Here is a 23248-nt window from a genome sequence, read left to right as displayed (position 1 = left end):
AGCCAGTTTTGAGTCACCATGTGAGTGCTGGGGATTGAACCGGGGTCGTCTGAAAGAGCAGCCTGTGATCTTAACCACTAAGCTTTCTCTTCAGCCCCAGGGAAAGTATTCTTGAGGGAAGTGGCTCTTGAACTGAAGATGGGTGAGAGGTTGTGGTGGAGAACGGAAACGGGACCCTCCAAGAGATGGGGCTGTGGGGGACCCTCCAAGAGATGGGGTGGGGCTATGAAGGTGGCCGGCTGGAGTCCAGTGCGGAGGTCCAACTGAGTGGGATGTAAGTGTGGTGCTTAGGGGTGGCGTGAAGCTGGAATAGGGATGTCAGAAAAACTCGTTACCTACGTCATGTGAAATTCATTCGGGGATGCTAGGGGGAAAAAAAAACGGCTTGAGCTGTTAGAAGCACTGGCTGGTCTTGCAGAAGACCTGAATTCAGTTCCCAGCACCCACATCAGGTGGCTCACAATTGGTTATATCTGCAGCTCCAGGAAATGGGATGTCCTCCTTTGGCTTATGTGCAGATACCTGCATACATGTACACACACAGACACACACACACACACCAACACACACACACACACACCGACACACACACACCACACACACACACACACACACGGACACACACACATACACCACACACACACACACACACACACACACCACACACACACACACACACACACGGACACACACACACGGACACACACACATACACCACACACACACACCACACACACACACACACACACACACACACACACACACACACGGACAAGTAAAAGGTGGAGGGGGATCAGGGAGGAGTGGTTGTGAATATGATCAAAACACGTGCAACATACTCAAAAAATTAACTTCATTTATTCATTTATTTGGTTTTTCGAGATGGGGCTTCTTCGTGTGGCTCTGGCTGTCTTGGAACTCTGCTGACCACATTGGCCTCGAACTCAGAGGGACCCTCCTGCTACTGTGTGCCACCACTGCCTGGCTCAAAGAATTAAAATGTTTTTTTAAATGAACGAAGTTCTGAAGGCATTTTGGGGACTTTGAAAGAAGTGTGTCATGACCAGATTTACCTCTTTTTCTTAAAGATGTATTTATTTATTATTATGTATACGGTGCTCTGCTTGAATGTATCAGATCACATTATACATGGCTAGGAATTGAACTCAGGACCTTTGGAAGAGCAGTCGGTGCGCTTAACCTCCGAACCGTCTCTCCACCCCACCTCTTTTTCCATATCACCTCTTTTTCTTTTTTTATTTTTTTTATTTATTTATTTATTTATTTATTTTTATTAATTTATTCTTGTTACATCTCAATGTTTATCACCTCTTTTTCTTAAGACTTACAGAGATCTAGTTGGACGTGGTGGCGCACACCTTTAACCCCAGCACTCTGGAAGTGGAAGCAGGCGGATCTCTGTGAGTCTGAGGTCAGCCTGGTCTCCATGTGCTGAACATCTTCTGTTTAGAAAGAACTGAAATACACTCTTGGGAGAGGGCATATGGCTGAATTTGTAATAAGTTAGGAGAATAAGCACATTTCAAATGATCGTTATTCAGGTGATCAAGAAGGGTGACGTAGTCAGCTATAAATCTTAGCAGAGGCATAATTCAATACCAATATTGATCTGACCCCACCTGATACAACACGCGATGGAGTGGGCGTGGGATCAGGATGAGAAGCATTGATGAGGGCTCAGCCTGTGGCCTGAACCTATGAACTCATCCTTGACCATGGCCTGCAAAACCACAAACTTACTTAAATTATTATGAAATTAAAAAAAAAGTCTTGCCCCTCCCTTTCCTCCCCCCCCTTTTTTTTTTTTGCAATTTTTATTTTGCAACTCAGTTTTGCAGTTACGCCATAGTCTGGAACATGAGCTTTGTGGATGACAGCATGTGTCATGGTGTCGTAGCTGGGCATCTGCTACACCGGAAGCAAAAGGCTGGAAGGAGGAAAGTGTTCAGAGGTGGGGGTAGGGGGGTGGGGGGTTGGGGTGGGAGGGGGGGAGTGAATGTCTTCAGAAACCTCTGAAGGAGGTGGAGGCGGTTCCCTCTGAGGAGGAAGAAATCAGGCAGGGCCTCCTTTTTTGTTGCTGTTGTTGTTTTTGAGACAGGATTTCTCTGTGTAGCCTTGGCTGTCCTGAATTTGCTTTGTGGACCAGGCTGGTCTCAAACTCACAGCGATCTGCCAGATCTCAGGACAGCCAAGGCTATGCAGAGAAGCCCTGTCTTGAAAAGCTAAAAACAAACAAACAACCCCCTCAAAAACCAAACCGAACCAAACCAAAAAAATAAAAAGGGAATGAGATACACATGCAAAAGATGTGAAAACTGGGAAAAATACATTGCCAAATAATATTACAAAGGGTTAATTTCCTCTCCCCCCCCCACCTCATACCCTCCTTCCCCCACCTCGTGCCCCCTCCCCCCACCTCATGCCCCTCACTCCTGTTGCCTTCTTGTGCTTAGGGCTTGCTAGCCAAGCACTCTACCAAGGAGCTAACAAACCCAGCCTCCTGCCTGTTCCTGTCCTCAGAGCTGGGGATTGAGCCCAGGATGCTCACAGCCTGGTCAAGTACTTTCTCACTGAGCTATACTCAGCCTTTATTAGTGTACTCAGTTTATTTTTCATTTGTATGTGTGTACTTTATTAACTTACTTGAGACAGGATCTCTCTATGCAGCCCTAGCTGGCCTTGCACTCACAGGGATCAGCCTGCCTCTGCGGGTATCAGAGGAGTGCACCATGCAGCATTTGTTTTTTTTGTGTTTTTGTTTTGTTTTGTTTTGTAAGATTTATTTTATTTATTGCATATGAGTGCTTTATCTGCAGAAGAGGGCATCAGATCACATTATAGATGGTTGTGAGCCACCATATGGTTGCTGGGAATTGAACTCAGGACCTCTGGAAGAGCAGGTGGCGCTCTTAACCACTGAGCCATCTCTCCAGCCTGCACATTTGTTTTGTAGACAGGGTCTCACTATGTTTCTGGCTGGCCTAGTGCTAAACTTGAGGCAATTCTCCTGCCTTTGACTCCCAGACGCAAGGATTACAGGTGTGTGTTATCACGCCCAGATCATCAGTATATATTTATTTTACAAAATAATAGGTTTCAAGGGCCGGGCGTGGTGGCGCACGCCTTTAATCCCAGCACTTGGGAGGTAGAGGCAGGCGGATCGCTGTGAGTTCGAGGCCAGCCTGGTCTACAAAGTGAGTCCAGGATAGCCAAGGCTACACAGAGAAACCCTGTCACGAAAAACCAAAACAAAAAAACAAAAAAACCCCCCACAAAATAATAGGTTTCATTATGCCATTCAGAGGTCATGGGAAGGGGACGAATGTGGAAGAGAAAGGGAGGGTGGGAACAGGAAGACAAGAGTGAGGGGATTACAATTGGATGTAATGTGAATAAATTATAATAAAATAGATGTATAGCTGGCAGAAAGATTGGCAGTGAGCGCCTGTAGCCACCGTACTGTCTCTCCAGCTTTATTTTGCTGCACTCTGAAGAGCTTTTCACTGTCAAGGGAACTTTATTCACCTGCTTCAGTTGTTGTCTCCGGAGGATTAGTGCCTCCGTCTGCTGGCCTAGGCCTAGCCATGGGAGCTTCCAGCCTCTGTACACTCTAACCCAGGCCTAGAATGTTTTCAGCCTCTGAGACTCACTGCTTAATGAGCTCACCCTTTTTTGTTCTTGCTGAGCTCTGGGCTGGCTGGTTCAACTCAGCTCTTCTGGCTCAAACTCCTCTCCCAGCTGACTTATTCAACCTGGCTTGTCTCTCCGCCTCTGAATTGCTCTGCTTGGCCTCAGACTAACTGCAGCAGTCTTTCCTAATCTGGCTCCTTCTTCGGGTCGTTCTGTCTTCACCTGTGTCTGGCTTGGTCTCTCATCTACCGTCTCTCTGTAAGGCTTTCCTGGTAAAACCCCTCCTCTCTGCATCGCCCCTAAGTAGCTTCCCTTTCCTCTCTCTTTTCACGATCCTCTGCTTTCTTCACTTTTTTGGGGGGAGGAGGCACCCAATTAGACATCACTTTCAAAACACTTCCTTCTACAAACTAACTTCACCTTCATTGTTTAGGATGAAAGTCATGTGCCACCACGCCTGCGCCTAAGCTTTTCTTTACCTGCAACTTGCTCTATACCAGGCTGGCCTTGAACATCAGCTTAATAAGCTGTTTCTCTTCACTCATAATCAAAGAAATGTGAACTGAGACAGGCAATGCCCGGGGCTGGCGAGGAGGATAGAGAAGAGCAAGGGCTGCTTATTCAGAGGCCCCGGGTTTGATTCTCAGAATCTACCAGGCAGCTCACAACTGCCTGTAACTGCAGCCCCAGGGGACCTGATGCTCTCACCACGAGCACTGCATGGTATATGATGCAAAGATGACTCCAGGCAGGGAAAACACTCATTCACATAAAGCTAAAAAAAAAAAAAAAAAAAAAAAAAAAGGCTGGCCTGGTGGTGCACACCTTTAATCCCAGCACTCAGGAGGCAGAGGCAGGCAGATCTCTGTGAGGTTGAGGCCAGCCTGGCCTACAAAGTGAGTTCCAGGATAATCTGGGCTACATAGTGAAACCCTGTCTTCAAATAAATAAATAAATAAAATAAAAATGAATCGGGTAATATTGTATTTCTCCTGCACTGATGTGATTAGAAGTATATCCACCTGCTGGGTGTGATGGCGCACGCCTTTAATCCCAGTCCTTGGGAGGGCTTTTTTTCTAGAAAAAAAGAAAGAGAAATAGGTTCACTCTTTCTAACCTAGCAACTCTTTTTTTGTTTTTGTTTTTGTTTTTCAAGACAGGGTTTCTCTGTGTAGCCCTGGCTGTCCTGGACTCACTTTGTAGACCAGGCTGGCCTCGAACTCACAGCGATCCGCCTGCCTCTGCCTCCCGAGTGCTGGGATTAAAGGTGTGCACCACCATGCCGGGCTTCAACTCTTTTTAATTTGGTGTGTGTGTCTATACGTGAAGGTGATATGGAAGGCCTGTAGAACTTCAGGTCCTGGGAGCCGGAGTGACAGCCTACTGTGTGAGCCGCCTGACATGAGTTTTGGGAACTAAAGTCAGACCCTCTACAAGAGCAGCACACAGCTCTTAACTGCTGAGCCATCTCTCCAGCCCGCGCACCTCCTTACAGGAGCCTGCCCTATAGTAAACGCCACACATTCAAGAAGACAGATCTCTAAGGACAACTGTTATTAGAACTGAATTTTACAAAACCCTGGACATTCAGAATGTCCACTAGGGAGCCAGCAGCTGCAAACGACAGGTGGTTAACGAGCAAAGCTGCTCCTTAAAGGAATGGGCGGGTGAGAGCAGGGCCGGAGAAGGCTCTTCAGGTGAGAGCCACAAGGTACGGATGAGCTAGCTCAGGGTTTGCTGCCCTCCATGCCCGGGATGAGACAGTGCGTACATAAAGCCTGCACAGGTGACTCAATACGAACAACAGGACCTGCTGGTGAATGGTAGGAAAGAGAGGGAGCGTGCATCTCGCTCGTTACCGTTTAATACTGTTCAAGCTTTTTAAAAACCATGTGCACGGGCTGCCTCTAAACAGCACTGAAAACATCCCCCCCCCTTTTTTTTTTTTAAAATAAAGGCATTATTCTCCAAGCCATAGTCATGGGTTTCCCCCCTGGATCTTCTGACTCAGAACCTGAGACTGAAGAGACTAGTTCTGGATCTTTATTTTGCCTCCAGAGGAGTCTGATTCTCCTGGTGAAGTTAGGTTTGTGGCCTTAGAGGTCAGGGAGCAGGGTCGCGGGGGTCACACAAGCTGGAGGCGAAGCCTTAAAAAGGGGTTAGGTCCTTTGTGTGACAAAGCCAGCATGGGGAGTGGGGGGGAGGTGACCTGTGACAGGGCGAGCAAGGTCTCTGACATTTTGGCCACACGTAAAGCCTGTGGATAGATAAATAATGATTTAATTACCATTTCAGGAGCTTTAACATAAACTAAGGCCCATGTAAGCGGCTCTCCCATCTGCCTTGACCAAAACCTTCCTGTTGGCTGAGCCCACACACTACACCTTGCAGCCTTCACACTGTAGCTTTGCCACGGTCCCTAATGCTTACCCTTGTACATCCCCTAACTCATACCAGTCTCTGCTTAAAGGTCACTTCCTCTAGGGAAATTATCCCCGATACCCAACGAGGATCACAGCGTCACACATTCTCACAGTGTCACATGTTCTCAGTTCCCACTTCCCCTAGGACATGGGTAGCACAACCCAGAAATGACTTAGTGCTGCATGTCCCTATACCATGCCTGGCACACAGCAGAGATGCAGGTCAAGACTGTTCATGGGCGTGGTGGCGCACACCTTTAATCCAGCGCTCAGGAGACAGAGGCAGGCGGGTCTAGGCGGGTCTCTGTGAGTTCCAGGCCAGCCTGCTGTACAAAGGGAGTTCAAGGGCAGCCAAGTCTACATAGAGAAACCCTGTCTTGAAAAAAACAAAAACAAACAAGTGTTCATGGGACAGAGCCTTTAGAATGGTGTGCTGGCTAGTTTGTCAATCTGACACAAGCTAGAGGGAGCCTTAGTTGTGAAAATAGCTCCATGAGATCAGGCGACAGGCCTGTTAGGGCGTTTTCTCAGTGATTGATGTGAGGGCCCAACCCCTGGGCAGGTGGTCCTGGGTTCTATAAGAAAGCAGGCTGAGCAAGCCACGGAAAGCAAGATAGTAAGCAATGCCCCCCCCCCCCCCCCCCCCCCGTGGCCTCTGCATAAGCTCCTGCCTCCAGGTTCCCACCCTTGAAACTCCTGTCCCCACCTTCTTCAATGATGGGCCACTCTGTGGAAGTGAGCCAAATAAAGCCTTCCCATCCGGGTTGCTTTGGTCACAGCGTTTCATCACAGCAATAGTGACCCTAAGACAGCAAGGTCACCTGCAGGAGTTGCAGTGGTGGACGAGAAATGCCTACGGAGTGTCGCTAACTCCTTCCCACCCAGCCTGGCTTTGGCCCACGGGGTATGGTTGTCCACTGCCCAGCTGTGTACTGACCAGAGATGTCACTGTGTGGCACCTCTGTGGTGACAAACCAAACAAGGTCACAACACGGTCGTGTGTTGCCATCCTCAACAGGGAGGAACCTGCCCCGCCCAGCTCCCGGGAGCATCTGTCTACTCTTCAGGGAAACCAGTTATTAGTTTCTCTGTAAGTGATGACGTTCACTTTGTGGCTTTACCAGCCTCTACTTTGAGTGTGCACCAACCGAATCAAGTTTCAGTATTTACCTTGGAACACAGGCATAGCACAGTCATCCAGTAAACATTTATTGATAACCCGCGTAAGGTGCCCTGCAGACGTAGACAAAAAGCACCATGGATGGGCACACCTGTACACCCTTTAAACTCCGCTGAGAAAGCACGCACACATTCATGCCTATTAAAAGGTTTATTCCTTCCCTATGCTCAGAAACAAAATAACGGCCTTGCCGCACCCCCCCTAGCCTCTCCAAATCTTCATGGAGTAGGAGGCAGAAGTGGTGACTGGGGGTGGGGGTGGGGAGGGGCGTGGCGGATTGGTACGAGGCCAAATGTGGGAGTTCTTCCTATTCCTTCCTTGTTTGCAGCGTTCCCTTCCCACAACTTCCGGTGTGCCCACAGCACGCCACCCCAGGGACCAGGGCTGGGGCGGCAGGACCGAAGTCAAAAGATTAATGCCCACTTTCAAGAAGTGACGGGTCCAGTGTACATCTCGCGCGGGCGGGGAAGGAGAGGCCGGGGCCCTCCCACCCGCGACGGCGGTGGGTGGGGCCTCAGTCCTGCCCCTACCTCTCCCAGCCCCTCCTCCTAGCAGAACTGGTCGTCACCGTCATCATCCTTTATCCCCTTCAGCCGCAGCCGGGCAAAGTCCTCAAACACAATGTCGTCGTCTGTGGCATAGCTTGGCAACAGTGAAGAGAAGATGAGGTGAGGCCTTCTGACCGGTCCTTGGGCGCAACACCCTCTCCCCTCTCCTCCCGCCCCGTCCTAGGGCCAAGCACACGGGCAGTAACAGAACGGGGGGGGGCGGGGGGGGGGCGCGGTAGCCTCTACAAGCCGAGCCCTCGGCCCGGACACTTGGACCACGCTCCCCTCACCAGAAGCAAACGACCCACAAGGTATGAGGGTGGATCCGAATCCTGAGGGGATCTCTATCCTAGAGGGTCAGACCCGGAGGTGAGGGGCGTTTCTTACTTGGTGTCGAATTCGATGAGGTTGGTATCCACGGGGACATCTGTTTCCCGGGGAGCTGAAGGGCAGAGTGGGGGTGGGGTGGGCCGATGGGCTCTAGAAGGACCCGGCTTTTCTCTACCGCCCTGCGGTCAGGCCCTCCCTGCAAGGCTCGGGATGGGGTGTACTCACCTGACTGGGGTCTGGGAAGGGTGATGTGGTCATGGGGCTTAGGGTGCATGAGGACAAAAGGTAGCTCCACGGAGACATCTCTAGGGGAGGGAGAGGGGCTGCGTGAAGAGACAACTGCTACCACCCCACAGAGCCACAGCGCACCACGTGACCTTGACCGGCCTTTCCTCCTATGCTCACCCGCCTCGAGACACCACCAGCTTCACCTTGACCCTGTAGGATACCAGGATCCCCAGCACCTCCTTGTTGGCTCCTTCCTTCACGCTGCAATTGGGAGGGGGGGCTGGCGTCAGGGACCCAGGCCTCACGCAGCGCCGGCTGCACGGCCACGGAGGCTGATGGCATCCCTCTCTGAGGAACCCTCCTGGGGCCTACCTCACCTTTGCCAGTCACAGGGGTGCTTTGATCTGCGGCACCCGCGGCCATCTACTTCTCTCTTTGTGGTCCCCTCTCCCCAGGTGGGCCTGTGTGGTGGGTGGTATACGGCGTGCCCAGTGCTCAGGCAACACTAGGTGAGGCTACACGTGCCCAGCCCAAGGTCACGGTGACACATCGTAATTCCTCACGCATAACGGGGACCATTCCACCTGCCTTTAGGCTTGCAGGACTCTGCCTGGAGCCATCCACCGTGCCTCTTTCCTCTGGGCCCTTCAGTGTGCATCCTCCCTGGCCAATCTGTTTAAAACCGACACACACCCCACCTTTCTATACTTTATCCCCCCCTAACGCTTGTTCCTAATATGCTATCTAGCTCACCACTTATCTGATAGGATGCCTTCCCTCCCTTAGAACATGAGAAGCTTTTGTCATTTCTGCCCACTGATACCTCCCTGGCGCCCAGCCTGCGCTGGATGTAAGCCCCTGTCCCACAGTCCTCCAGCCCCGCCCTCACATGGTGCTGGAAGCCAGGTTGGTGTCTTCATGTTTGAGTTGCCCGTCCAGGGCAAGGCCACGCTTCTCCCGGTTGTCGCTGAGCAGTGGGGTCACGGTGTACACCTTGCAGAACGTGGAGCTGGGGGACACCTGGTCACTGGAAGGTTGGGGACAAGATTCTTAGAGAGACTAGGCTTGGGGGGGGCCATCTTACCGCCCTCAGGTAGTACCTCCTCCCTCACGGTCCATTTGGGCACAGGTTACGGAGGGGGTAGGTTCTGGTTCAACCTGTTCAAGACCGTTAACAGCCCGGAGCCCCCCTTGGCTTAGCGGGACACCCTCGGAAGTGAGGTGGGTTATGAAGAACCCTGTCTTCTCCTAGTCTCCCATAAGCTCGGGTCCCATACCTGTCCCTTTACTCACTCTTGTTCAAGCTGAGCCACTGGACACTTGTACTGTGCGGTGCTGAAGAGGCAAATGTCGGCATACTGTCTCACTGTGGGGCAGGGGACCAAGTGGCTTATGGGTCCAGTATAGACTCCTACCGAACCACAACTCCAGACCACACGGTGTGAACCCCACTGCGGGGAGGGCAGCACACCCCCACCTCCTACTCCTGGCCAATAGCCCTCCTATAATAAACACTAGGGCTATGCCCCAGGCTGACACAGCAGCAGGAGCCCTTATAAGTAGGGGGCCCCCCTCCCCAGTCCATGTCCACCCCCAATTCCTACCAGAGACTCTAATCCTCTTGACTGTCTTGGCAGAATTATTAGTGACATGGACGTTGACATTGAGGGGCTCCCCGTGGTAGTACAGCTTTTGAAGAAAGGGGTTTACATAGTTTGTACTTGTTTTTCACTCGACACCCATCTTGGAATGCCCCCTTAGAGATTACTTTACCCTACCCCCAGCCCCCCATCCTCAGCCCAAAGCACCTCCACCCTCAAGTGAGGCATTAGCTTTAAAAAGAAAGAAAGAAAAAAAAAAAAAAAAAGCCAGGCATGGTGGTACATGCCTTTAATCCCAGCACTTGGGAGGCAGAGGCAGGCGGATCACTGTGAGTTCGAGGCCAACCTGGTCTACAAAGCAAGTCTAGGACAGCCAAGGCTACACAGCGTAAACCCTGTCTCAAAAAACCAAAACAACAACAAAAACAAAAACAAACAAACAAAAAAAACCGAACCAACCAAAGAAACAAAAAACCCAAAAAACCAAACAAAACCAAAACCAAACAACAACAACAAAACAAAACAAAGTCTCCCAAACCACCATCTTGCCTGTGGCCTCACCCTTCCCCTAAGAGTCTGGCCTGCTTTGTGGCATCTTTGCCACCCTCTCACACCTCACCTCTTTGTCCAGGGAAGCCTCTAGGTGCAGGGACCTCCGGTCAGACATGAGGAAGTGGCGTGTGGTTTCAGCTGAGGGCTGGGGGCCGGGTGTCTCTGGAGCAAACTGCACCTTTCTGATGATGAGCCGCACGGAGTTCCTGCAGCCGGGGTTGGCAGGAGGGGAAGGCTTAGTTTCAAGATAGCACAAAACCAATTCAGACCCTTACCTCCCAAGGTGGATAAGGGCTCCGTGAGGCTGGGAAGGGGCCGTTAAACCAGAAAGTTGTTTCTGTCACCTTTTGTGGCTCTTTTCTTCTAGTGATTTGGCACAGAAGGCTCGGATCTCAAAGTCTACTCCGCAGGCCTTGGGAAGGGACGAGAGGGGCACCTCTTACCCAAGGCTCCCCATACCTCTTCCAGCGCACCCCTTCCTGCCCCCCACCCCCCGCTTCAGCCCTCTTCGGTGTGGGCTTTTGTTTGTTTGTTTTGTTTTTCGAGACAGGATTTCTCTGTGTAGCTCTGGCTGTCCTGGACTCACTTTGTAGACCAGGCTGGCCATGAACTCACAGCGATCCGCCTGCCTCTGCCTCCCAAGTACTGGGATTAAAAACGTGTGGATTTTTGCCTCACACACACAGAGACTCTCGTGCCCTGCTGTCTCTCTCTAGTCTGGCAGCTGGTAGAGACTGGCTCGTGGCAGTGCACAGAGGAGACCCCACACCCAGGTAAGAAAGAGATGAAAGAACAGGAAATGGTGTTAGTGATTCAGTGACCACACACCATGCACGCCCATGTCCATGGGGACACCCCCCTGTCCTCAGGACCCCTACACTTCACCCTCCAGCTTAGTTGCGTTCTGTGGGTCTCCTGAACCTGGCTCTGTTCACAGACTGCGAGAGTTGTCCCTCCCATACCTTCCCTGTGTCCTCCGGTCCTGGCTGCAGTGTGACTGAGCAGGGCAGATTCTGGGGTATCTGAGGCAGAGAAAAGGAGGAGTCTCGGTTCCTGGGAAGAGGTGCCTCATCCCACGTAAATCCCCAACAGCCCCAGACCCCACGCCCTACGGAGAACCAGGGACATCCTCACTGTAAAAAAAAAGGGGTGGGCATGCTGGCCTAACTTCTTCAGCAGCCGGTCCTGCAGTCGGGTGGGGGGCCGGGGTGGGTTGGGCGTGGGGGGGAAGGGCTGGTATGTGGCGATGAACAGGTCTTTGCGGAAGGATAGGCCCAGCACATCCAGGTCTTCTCGGCCATAGCGGAAGGCGCAGGTGAGGGTCACAAACACTGCAAAGTGAGGGTAAGGCGGGGTGATCAGGAGTAACGCCTTCCTCGGCATAGCGGACTTCCCTGCCTCCTCCCTGCCTCTGCTTCGGCCTTCCATCTCTCTGGGACACCCAACCAACGCCAACCCATTTAACTTCCTCCTGCCTCCCCTCCAGCATGGCTCTGGTACCTTTGCGGTCCTTCAAGTACTCAGGATCCACAAGCACCACGCCATCTAGGGAAGAGAGACATGGGTTCATTTTCTTTTCTTTTTAAAAAGATTTATTTATTTACAGTGCTCTGCCTGCATGTACAGCTACACGCCAGAAGAGGGCATCAGATCACATTACACATGGTTGTGAGCCATCACGTGGTTGCTGGGAATTGAACTCAGGACCTTTGGAAGAGCAGTCAGTGCTCTTGACTTCTGAGCCATCTCTCCAGCCCCCAGATTCATTTTCTGAAGGGGGCCTTTCCCCATTCCCAGACCCAGGAACCCCCTCCCCTCTTGGGGGATGTGCCGTCCCCTTTCCAGGCAAACTTACCCACAGGATCTACTTTGTCCAGGTGGTCTACAAAGTCGCGCTTGCCCAAGTACACAGTGAGCTGAGGATGTCAAGGGTCAAGGGTCAAAGATGGCTGCCCTGTCCTGCACTCCCCTTGGGCTAGGTTATCAGGAAGGAGTTTCTCCCAGAATTATCGGAAGGTGAGAGTGCTAAGGCTTTTGTTTAACTTTTATCTGTTCCGTTGGTTGCTTTGCGTGCCTCTGCCCAGCAACCACGGGTAGACGTGTACATGTGTATCTGTGTATGTTCGTTCCCGTGTCTTCAGGGAGCACTGAGCCACACCAGGCAGTTAGCAGCTGTCCCCACAAAGGACTCTGAGATAAACAGGCTACAGCCTGGGAAACTATGAACTTTTCCTAGCCCCGAGCACCCTGGGTTGGTTCCTGAGAGAGCTACAGCTTGCTCAGAAACCTAGCCTGGTCCCCACCCGGCCCTGTGGCTTCTTTAGACTGTGGCCAGGGGCTTAAGGAGGGGAGGAAGTCTGCATTGAGCTGTCACAGGAAGTGGGGAGCTAAGGGCTGGGGATCATCTAGGGGTAGGTGGGGCGTTGGTAGGGCCCAGGGAGGGCAAGCAGTGTGGGTGACTCACCTTGCAGTTAGGGCTCGACTTCTTGAAGACCCTAACAAAAGAGAAAGGGAGACCCCATTGCCTCCCTTAGACTCAGCGGGGACCACCACTGCATTTCCCACATGGCCAACCCTGAGGCCTACTGTCAGGTCAGGGCAAGCACCTGCTCCTTTGGTGGCTAATCCACCTAACTTGCCCCTCCCCCTGCGGTAATGGCTACGGGGCCATCAAGGCTCTCCTCAGGGAACCGTCCCCAGAAGGAGATGTCAATCGGATGACTACACAATGTCTAGGTCCAGCCTAACATCCACCTTTCGACTGGGGTCTTATTATGTAGCCCTGGTTGGCCTGGACCTCGGTATGTAGACCAGGCTGGCCCCAAGTCTGAGTTCCACCTGCCTCGGCCTCCTCGGTGCTGGGATGGAAGGCATGTACCACCACACTCAGTTAAACTAACCACTTCTCACATGACCCCTACCTAGTTCAGGGGCACATAGAATGACCCCTGGAGCAAAGCCTCGACTTTGCCTCTCGGATTTTTTTTCTCCCCATATCTGATTATTCCATGAATCTCCAGCATCCCCATCTATGACCTTAGCAGCTTAAAAAATAAAAAAACCAAAAAATCCATTTGTCATCCCAGCACAGTAGCATCCACATGACAAAGCCGATGACGGTGGCAAATATGCACTGCGTGGCTGTGTTCTTCCTAGCATTGTTTCAATTGCTCTTGTAGCACAATGACTAAAAGTTGAGATACCCCCGTTTTTGTTTTTTGCTTTTTGAGACAGGGTCCTGGACTCCCTTTGTAGACCAGGTTAGCCTCGAACTCACAGCAATCCCCCTGCCTCTGCCTCCCGAGTGCTGGGATTACAGGCATGCACCACCGCATCCAGCCAAGGCGGGTTTTCAATACCAGGCACCAGAAGGATCTAGACCCCACTGGTTGCTGGGCACATAGGAAACCGTCTTGTGACCCCCAGGCTCTGGCCATTTGTGGGCTTTGCTCGTTGAAGGACCGTTCTACTGCTTCCAGTGCACTTTGCCTCAGCAGCAATTCCTGGAAGGGGTCTCCAGATAACAAGCGAAATACTGCCTGCCCAGGGTTCCACCCTGCCTTCGACTCTGTATGTGAGCTTCTGCTAGGAAAACCACCTGTCTCTTCCTTCCCAAGGCCACATGGTCCATACACCACAGGGTAAAACAGGCAGGGTCCCATGGCATATACACAAGGTGTCCTTATGGACATGGTGGCAGTTAGAATAACCACTCTAAATTCTGTCCCAATTAGGATTGACAGCTAGGACTTCACCCACCCCACCTCCGCACCCCACCCCCCTCCCCTCTCTCTTAACTACAGGGCATCTGCCCTCTGCATCTTACCCAGCCACCTCTTGCCTGGTTAGGGAAAGATGGCGGCATGCACATACTGAGGTTCCCTTACAGAGTAAGGGAATTACCAGGGAGGTAGCCAGCTTGGGGGTGTGAGGTGGGGTGGGGGCAGCTAAAGCAGATGCCCCTTTGTACTTCCTGTCATTCTCCCCATTTCCTGTGGCCCAGAATTTGATGAGGCTGTCAGGAATTATGCCAAGTCAGCAGTCTCTCTTTGGTCCACCTAGTTCCCTCTCCTGAGCCATACTACGGAAACTTGGGGCCTCCCCCCAAGTATGTGACTTCCCTTTTCTCTGGGGAGCATTTAACCCCAAAATCCAGGAGGGCGGCCTTCCCTCTGAGCATCTCTCTCAGATGCTTAGATGCCTAGATGCTTCTACCCCGAGGGCTGTGGGAGCGGTGGTGGGGCCCGATACCGCGTTTTGCAGGAGTCACTGTTCAGGGTCAGGCCCTTGTTCTCGGCTGTCTCTGGCCTGAGGCACAAGGCCCCAACCCTTTCTTTCGCTCTTGCTCCCTTGGAACAAGCATTCACCCCCTGTCTTCTTGGGGGTGTTGGGTCACAACAGGAAGTGGATTTTGCTATAGACCAAAAAAGAGAACTCTGGTATCAGTGGAAGGAAGGAGAGCCTCGATTGCACAGAAAACATCCGGGGAGAGGATGTGTGTCCACAGCAGATACTGCCTCTACCCCTCCCCAGCACAGGAATACGGCCAGGATCCTTATGCACTCTACTCTCTCAAGAAGAAGCTGTTGCTCCTAGCAACCTAGGCGAAGGCAGAAGTTTGATAGCAGAGCTATCCGGCCCTTGGGACAGGTGGGAGCAACCAGACTGTGGGGTATTGGGCGGGAGGCTTTCCATTGGTTGGGCACGAGTCTAGGGGAATCCCTTCCCAGCATCTAGTCTCCCAGCACACAACCCCTTGGGGCCGGCCACCTGCTCCTCCTCCCTCCGCCCCTGCATCGCAGCCTGCACAGAGAACCCAGTAGTCCGACTCCTACCTACATCGCCACGAGAAGCCAGGCGTAGATTTCTCGAGCCCTAACGGCTTCTGGTTTCTTCAGGGGCCCCAGCACGCACCCCCCCACACACACACACTTCAAATCTTCAAGGACCCTACCTAGGCTTGCGGCCCCGGACCGCTACCCTCTAGGGACCCAGGCATCTGGCCCCGGGGGTTTCTTCCTCGGGTGTCCTTGTCTGGGGGAACCATCCTGGCACCCTCCGCGAGCCGCCGCCCATGCCCCGCAGCACGGCTCCACCTCCCTTACCTGGTCCCGGGTTTTTCTCCCATGGTGCGCGCGCGCTCGCCGCCCTCCGCCTGCCGGGTTCGCGGCTCGCTCGCAGCCTCCTAGCCCGCTGCCAGGTCCCCCCCGCCTCCCGCCCGCTCCTCCCCGCGCCAGTGCGCACGCGCGTCCTCACTCCTTTTTTTTTTTTTTTTTTTCCCCTCCTCCTCCTCCCTCCCCCCTCCCCTCGGGTCTGGGTTTTGGGGGAGCCGAGGCCGGCTGCGTCGGCCGGATCCCGCGCGCCGCCGCGCAAGCCCGCCTTCTTCGGACTGGCTCCGCCTCACGCCTCCGCCCTCGGTCTCCCTGGGGGGCGGGGGGGAAAGCCTCCGGACTCGGTCCCGGCTGCCGCTCTCCCCGCCCATTTCCCCGCCCCTCATTGCGGAGAGGAGGGTGGAGAACCAGATTGGGCCCCTTTAAATAGAGGCGCTGCCTTCCAGGCGGTTGGAGGCATCTGATTGGCCTTCGGTATTCATACCCCTGTGGGGGTCCCTCCCCTTTGTTTGCGTTCGCAGCGGCGTTGGAGGGAGGGTTGAGGACTGAGGGGGCGGTGGGGCTGAGCTCAAACAGTCTGGGTCCGAGGACCGAGGCTGCGCACGTGGGCGAGCCGCACCGGTTGCGTGGTGATGCCTGCGCCAGGGCGCGCTGCTCACCCCTGAGCTTGCAGCCTTGTTTAGCCAGCCTTCCCTCGTTCTTGTGGTCTTTCAGCTCCCCCTGGTGTATAGTCTTTGATTTCTTGCCAGGTCACTTAATTTTTAATTTCTCCCCCCCAACACCCCCAGGCTTTCTCATTTCTTCTACCTTCTATCCCAGTTATCATCCACCCAGTTCATCCATCTCTCCTGTTCTCCAGCCTTCCTCCCCCGCCCTCCCCGTTTTGTGTTAGTCACTACGCCAAGCCATCGGGACAACACATGAATTATCACGGCCTAACTTTTCCTGGGATCCTTGAGACATACAGGACAGGTATTGTGCCCGCAGGAATGCTATAATAGAAGTAAAAGCGCTCGGCCAGCGCGGGGGGAGGAGGGAATGCAGTCAGGCGCTCCAGAGGGTAGGAAATTTGAGGACAGCCGTTCCGAAGGATGGGCAGAAGAGGGGAAAGGACATCCTAAAGTCGCAGTGAGGCACCGCACATGCTGTTCTAAAGTGCTCGTGGCTTCCATGGCAGGAGGCAGGAGCTGCGGAGCAATGGAAGACACTGTGGGGAAAACTTTGTGTAGCAGGTGAAGGAAAGAGCCGGAGGACCCAGAGTGTTCATTTAATTTACTGCATTTTCCGCTAGGGCCTCCCCACGCATGCTTGGCAAGTGTTCACCACTAACATATAGTTCTAATCCCGCCCAGCCCAGGAGTGATTTGATTTGATTTGATTTTGATTTTCACCAGAATAATGTTCAGATGCGGTTTCCCTTCTCGGGTAACTTGGAGCACGGCGAGGAGCAGGCCGAGACGGCTACAAGAAGCCCCGCATGGTGGCGCACGCCTTTAATCCCAGCTCTCCGGGGGGCAGAGGCAGGCGGATCGCTGTGAGTTCGAGGCCAGCCTGGTCTACAAAGTGAGTCCAGGACAGTCAGGGCTACACAGAGAGACCCTGTCTCCAAAAACAAAACAAAAGACTGCTACAAGATAAGCTAGCCAGGCCGGGCGTGGTGGCGCACGCCTTTAATCCCAGCACTCGGGAGGCAGAGGCAGGTGTGAGTTTGAGGCCAGCCTGGTCTACAAAGGGAGTCCAGGACAGCCAAGGCTACACAGAGAAACCCTGTCTCAAAACACACACACACACACAAACACACACACACACACACACACACACACACACAAAAGCTAGCCAAGGGAAAACGATGAATAGCTGGAAGAGAAAAGAGGGGCCATCTTAGAGGTTCATTTCTGGGGTGACATTGACTGGGTTTGGGAGAAGATGAACGGTGGCAGACAAGTCTGAACTTAGGGACAGGTTTTTCTCCTTGTACTCTTCCCCATTTCTCCCAAATGGAACCTTCGTGCTTCTCCCTCCACGTTTCCACTGGAACACAGTATACACGAGACAAAAACAAAGTAAAAATAAAATCTCAGATCCTCTTTAATTTTCAAACATAGGCCTTGCTTGACACCTGCTGCCCGTCACCCCATCTGCTGCCCGTCACTCCAGTTCTGTCCTCACCTTCTAAGTTTGCTCTTTCATTATTACAAGTTATGTTTTATGTGTATGAGTGTTGGCCTGCGTGTATGTATGTGCACCACCGTTTGTGTGCATAGTTCCTATGGAGGTCAGAGGAAGGAGTCACATTCCCTGGGACTAGTGAGTCAGCAATTGCAAGCCTCTGTGCTAAGACTTGAACCCAGGTCCTCTGCAAGAACAAGAAATGCCCTTAACCACTGAGCCAGTCTCTCCAGCCCCAATCTGATTCTCTGATACAAGGTCTCACTGTATAGCCCTGGCTGGACTGGAACTTGCTGCGTAGACCTGAGTGGCCTTGGAACCGCAGAGGTCCCCCAGGCTCTGCCTCCTAAAGCAATGAACTCAGCCTAAGTTTACACTTCAGGTTTTGACAATAAATTGTGTTTTGTTTTTGTTTCTGTTTTCTTTTTTTTGGACTCACGAATGGCTTTTATTCAGGGTTGCCAAAGGTCATGAGCAGAGGTAACACAATCTGTATCTAAAGTGGTATTTGGGGGGCAAGGTAAGAGCTTAGTTGGCAGAGTGTTTGCTTAGCATACATAGAAACCTTGTATTGAGCCGGGCATGGTGGTGCACACCTTTAGTCCCAGCACTCAGGAGGCAGAGACCGGTGGATTGCTGTGAGTTTGAGGCCAGCCTGGTCTACAAAGGGAGTCCAGGACAGCCAAGGCTACACAGAGAAATCCTAACTCAAAAAGAAAAAAAAAAAAAAACCTATCAAGCAAAGAGGAATTCAAACTGAGTGCTGGGATTACAGGTGTGAGCCACCACACCCTGCTGAAATGCAGGCTGTCCTCTAGGGTGATTGGCATCTGGCAATGTGCAGTCATCATCTTGTCTAAAGGTGTCAATGTCATGTCCCCTATGTTAGTATCCAAAATTCTGTATCTCCTAGGTTTGCAGACTTACGCTGTCCTTTTTGTAGTTTGATTTGAAACTTGTAACGGTTGCCTCTGAAAATTCTGCAAATGTTCAACCCCTAATAGAGCAACCTGGCCCAGTGTCTTAAGGCCCACCCATGAAGTGCAGAACAGATCAGCTGAGCCTTGACACTGGATTCCAGCTAAGCTTAGCACGTGAGCTGCTCTTTCTAAGTCAGTTTGTTGTTCAAACGTGGCTATAGGGTTTTGACCCCAACTCCCGATAATCAGCCACCTCCTCTCGTACTAGGGACCAGATTAGACTGACAGCTGGGACGAGTCAGTCCTCGCAAATGGAAGGCAATCGGCACACAGTGGCAGGACGTTTGATCATGATTCGCAGATGCTCTCCCAAATACGGGGGGGGGGGGGGGGATAAAAATGTATGTGTTCAGGGTCACCGAAGAGTAACCAAGGGGAGGTTATAAAGGTTAAAGCGTCTCCCCGAGTGCCTGGTAGTAACCACAATGAAAGATGCTGCCTAAATCAGAACTTTTTTCCTGGCCAGTTCGAGCCTGATTCAACAGACTTGCTTAGGTCTACACCTTGAACGTTATTCAGATTGGAACAGTTTTGGGGATGAAAGACAAGATGGGACAATAGAGATACCGCAAAGTGACTTCTACCAAGTAAGTGCATGGCAGGCATCGCTCTGTAGGGCCCTCCCTAAGGGGACAGACAACACAATGCTTATTTTCACTAATTGCAAATATGTTCTTGTTCCCAGAGGCCCGTGCACACAGAGCTGTGTACAAGAAAAGGACTTACCTAATTAGATGCTCTCGGGCTTTGACAATCTTTTCTTCATTCTTACTGTTTATAATGTGATTTACCTTGTGTCCCAGACTGGCCTCAAACTTGCCACCCTCCTGCCTCAACCCTCTGAGAGCTGAGGTTACATGTGTCTACTGTCACATCTGCTTATAATGGCGTGTGTGTGTGTGTGTGTGTGTGTGTGTGTGTGTGTATACATATATATATACAGACTTTAGGCTTAAGTATCATGTAAGACATGCTTTGAGTGCTTAGGCACAGCGACAGACATCCTGTTGTTGTTATTATCATTTAGTTTCTCCATATAGGGCTTTTTTGTGTAATAGTCCTGGCTGTCCTGCCTCTTTGTAGATGAGGCTGGCCTTGAACTCACGGAAAGTGTGCCACCGTGCCTGGGTGACATCCTGTTATTTTAATGTAAACATCAGTAAAATTATTTAAGGGAAAAAATGTAGACCCAAGTGCTGGCACTCCTGACCAGCATGTAGCTGAGTGCTGCCAGGTGTGGGGGTTCGAATGGAACGGCCCCCATGGGCTCAGATGTTTGAATACCTGGTCCCCAGTTGTCCAAACTGTTTGGGAAGGACAAGAAGTGGGACCTGGTTGGAGGAGGAAGGAGGTGTGTCATGGGGGGCGAGGGGGGAGGGGGAGGGGTGTGGTGTGGTGGGGGGTGGAGTGGGGTGGGGGTGAGGTGGGGGAGGGGGTGGGGTGTGGGGGTGGTGGGGTAGTGGGATGAGGTGGGGGTGATGTAGGGTGAGGGGGTGGGGTAGTGGGATGGGGTGGGGTGGGGGTGGGCTCTGAGGCTTTGGAAGCTCATGCCGTTCTCAGCTAGCTCTCTTTGCCTTGTAATTGTATCTCAGGATGCAACCTCTCAGCTCCTGCCCCCATGGCATGGCTGCTGGCTGGCCTGCTGCCATGTGTTCTCTTTCTTTCTTTCTTTCTTTCTTTCTTTCTTTCTTTCTTTCTTTCTTTTGTCTTTCTTTTTCTTTTCTTCTTTCTTTTCGTTCTTTTCTTTCTTTGTTCTTTCTTTCTTTCTTTTTGTTTCAGTTTTTGTTTTTTGAGACAGGGTCTCTCTGTGCCACCCTGGGTGTCCTGGGCTCTCTCTGTAGACCAGGCTAGCCTTGAACTCACAGAGATCCACCAGCCTCTGCTTCCCGAGTGCTGGGATTATGTGCGAGCGCCACCGCACCCGGCCTATGCTGCTTTGTTTTCATCATGATGACCATGGACTCTGAGGAGCTATCAGCCTCCAGAAAGGCTTTTGGCATCTTTTCCCAGCACTAGAAAAGTAAGTAAGACACCAGAGGCCACCTGGTTTCTGCTTTTTGTGTCCTTCTATATGGATCCTGATCCCGTCCTTGTTAAGGTGGGACAGTCTCAGCTGTATTCTTTCCTAAGTAAAAGGTTGATGATCGTAAAGTTACAAAACCTGAAACCATCCGGGCAGTGTAAGAATAGACAGCAGGCGATCTGTATGATGTACACACACACACACACACACACACGTGACACATACACACCTATATAGGTGATAGCCAGATTTACTTAAAGTATAGAAAATGCCATTTTTCCATCAGGCACCTTACGAATGCTCTAATTGAGCTTGAAGAACGTACAGAACACACGAATGTTCACCCTTCATCTCCTCTCAAGAATGAAGAGTAAAAGTAAAGGGAGGGGCCATTTGCAGTTGCCATGTAGCCCAAGTGAGCTCAGCTGAAGTTACCTTCTAGCTGGAATTACTCTTCTCTCCAGGAACAGGATGGAGATGGGCTAGAAGGTCCTTGCGACTAAACCAGCCCAAAACTGCTTGGATATGAGATGGCTACCTGGATTGTGGTACACCTCAAACCCTTAGGATCAAAAAATGAGCAAAGGCAAAGGGAGACACTGTTAGTGATGAAAAAAAAAAATCCTGTCTACGGCCTCTAGCTGCACTTCCCAGTCAGTAGGAAGCCAAACTGGTGTATTTACCCCAAAATCTCATCTGAGATCCCGTTTCCTCACTTGCAGCACCTTACTCCAAAATGACTGAGGTTAGGGGCTGGCGAGATGCCTCGGATGATGAGCACACGCTCCCCTAGCGGAGGACCAGCTCCAGGAGATCTGACACCCCTTCTGAATACCAGCATGGTCGTTCACAAGTGCACATGTACACATATTAAATTTTATACGGAGAGCAGTTGGGGGGGGGGAATAAAAAAATGTAAAACAGGGCTGGAGAGATGGCTCAGAGGTTAAGAGCACTGGCTGCTCTTCCAGAGGTCCTGAGTCCAATTTCCAGGAACCACATGGTGGCTCACAACCATCCATAGTGAGATCTGGCGCCCTCTGCTGGCGGGCAGGTGCGCATGCGGACAGGATATTGTATACATAAGTAAATAAGTCTTTTTTAAAATGTGTAAAACAAATATTAAAATAAATAACTGTTAACATACTTGAAAATATTAAAAATAAAATATATCTCTTAAAAATGACTCCATTTAAATAAGAAAGGAAAGACAAGCTCAGTAGAGCAGGCTTGCAACATGTAACAGAGTCATGTCCCGTATTGTTACCAAGGAAAAACCTAAATAACCGCAGTGATTCCATTTACGCTTAGTTGATTTAAAAATCACGAATTTTATAGGTCACAAAGATGGGCCAAGACATCATTAGTCTCCCACTAACATTGCTTTTGATAGCACCTCTGATGTGTGGGTTACGATGATAACAGTTGCCTAGGTTACCTTTCAGTAACTCAAGGCTGTTTGTGCTGAAAATACCAAATGTTCACTTGGACCTGCAAGCGAAGGCAGCTGGAATGGGAAGAAACGGTCAGCCCTCATAGCGTGCCCGCCTCCTGTGTCCACCTCCTGTGCCCTCATAGCGTGCCCGCCTCCTGTGCCCTCCTCCTGTGCCCGCCTCCTGTGCCCACCTCCTGTGCCCACCTCCTGTGCCCGCCTCCTGTGCCCACCTCCTGTGCCCGCCTCCTGTGTCCACCTCCTGTGCCCGCCTCCTGTGCCCGCCTCCTGTGTCCCCTCCTGTGCCTGCCTCCTGTGTCCCCTCCTGTGTCCACCTCCTGTGCCCGCCTCCTGTGCCCGCCTCTGGTGCCCTCCTCCTGTGCCCACCTTCTGTGCCCTCCTCCTGTGCCCGCCTCCTGTGTCCACCTCCTGTGCCCTCCTCCTGTGCCCTCCTCCTGTGCCCGCCTCCTGTGCCCGCCTCCTGTGCCCTCCTCCTGTGTCCACCTCCTGTGTCCACCTCCTGTGCCCGCCTCCCGTGCCCGCCTCCTGTGCTGTCTTAGCCCTTGTGTGAGACTTTACTCAGCTTTTCACGTAAACGTGTTGACTATCTGAGAACTGTTTTGTCCCAAACTATAAGTCACGGTTAACTTGACCTAGACTTAACCTAGTCTGTCTGTCTGTCCTCCAAAGGCTAACGGTAACTACCAGTCATCACAGATGAAAACACTAGACTAAAGGCAGCAAAAGCAGGGAGCGCTAAGTTCCTGGAGGAGCTCCTCCCATTTCTAGAAAAGATATGAATATTCCTCATCTTTATTAGCATGTTTTTCTCCCTCAATATCTGTGCCCTGTGTCTGTAACCTTTCATTCCTCAACTTGCTGGAGTTTGTTGGGGTTTTTTATTGTTGTTGTTTTGTTTTTTTTTCTGAGACGGGGTTTCTCTGTGTAGCCTTGGCTGTCCTAGACCAGGCTAGCCTCGAACTCACAGCGATCCACCTGCCTCTGCCTCCTGAGTGCTGG

General features: G+C 51.8%; 1 protein-coding gene across 1 annotated transcript; it reads right to left on the bottom strand.

The window, feature by feature from the left end:
• Nucleotides 1-7506: 7506 nt before the first annotated feature.
• Arrb2 (arrestin beta 2) lies at nucleotides 7507-15721 on the bottom strand. Its single transcript, XM_051167654.1, has 15 exons — nucleotides 15619-15721; nucleotides 12978-13008; nucleotides 12369-12429; nucleotides 12014-12058; nucleotides 11648-11844; nucleotides 11476-11535; nucleotides 10858-10925; nucleotides 10581-10719; nucleotides 9965-10049; nucleotides 9654-9726; nucleotides 9250-9387; nucleotides 8538-8621; nucleotides 8358-8437; nucleotides 8190-8244; nucleotides 7507-7896 (listed from the first exon to the last, which is right to left on the bottom strand). The coding sequence occupies exons 1-15, from the start codon at nucleotides 15639-15641 to the stop codon at nucleotides 7803-7805; spliced, it is 1233 nt and encodes a 410-aa protein (XP_051023611.1). The 5' UTR covers nucleotides 15642-15721; the 3' UTR covers nucleotides 7507-7802.
• Nucleotides 15722-23248: the final 7527 nt, after the last annotated feature.

Source organism: Acomys russatus, chromosome 25, assembly GCF_903995435.1.
Source record: "Acomys russatus chromosome 25, mAcoRus1.1, whole genome shotgun sequence".
Lineage (NCBI taxonomy): Eukaryota > Metazoa > Chordata > Mammalia > Rodentia > Muridae > Acomys > Acomys russatus.
Note: the sequence above shows the minus strand (reverse complement) of the source record. Positions and strands in the feature narration are given on the sequence as shown.

Bases quoted from the DNA above. Each gene is read 5' to 3' on its own strand.
- Arrb2 (XM_051167654.1), bottom strand. From the start codon at position 15,641: ATGGGAGAAAAACCCGGGACCAG. The intron at 10,720-10,857 runs GTGACAGAAACA...CCCCGGCTGCAG, and splicing joins GAAGAAAAGAGCCACAAAAG to GAACTCCGTGCGGCTCATCA. The intron at 8,245-8,357 runs GTGAGTACACCC...TCTGCCCTTCAG, and splicing joins CCTTCCCAGACCCCAGTCAG to CTCCCCGGGAAACAGATGTC.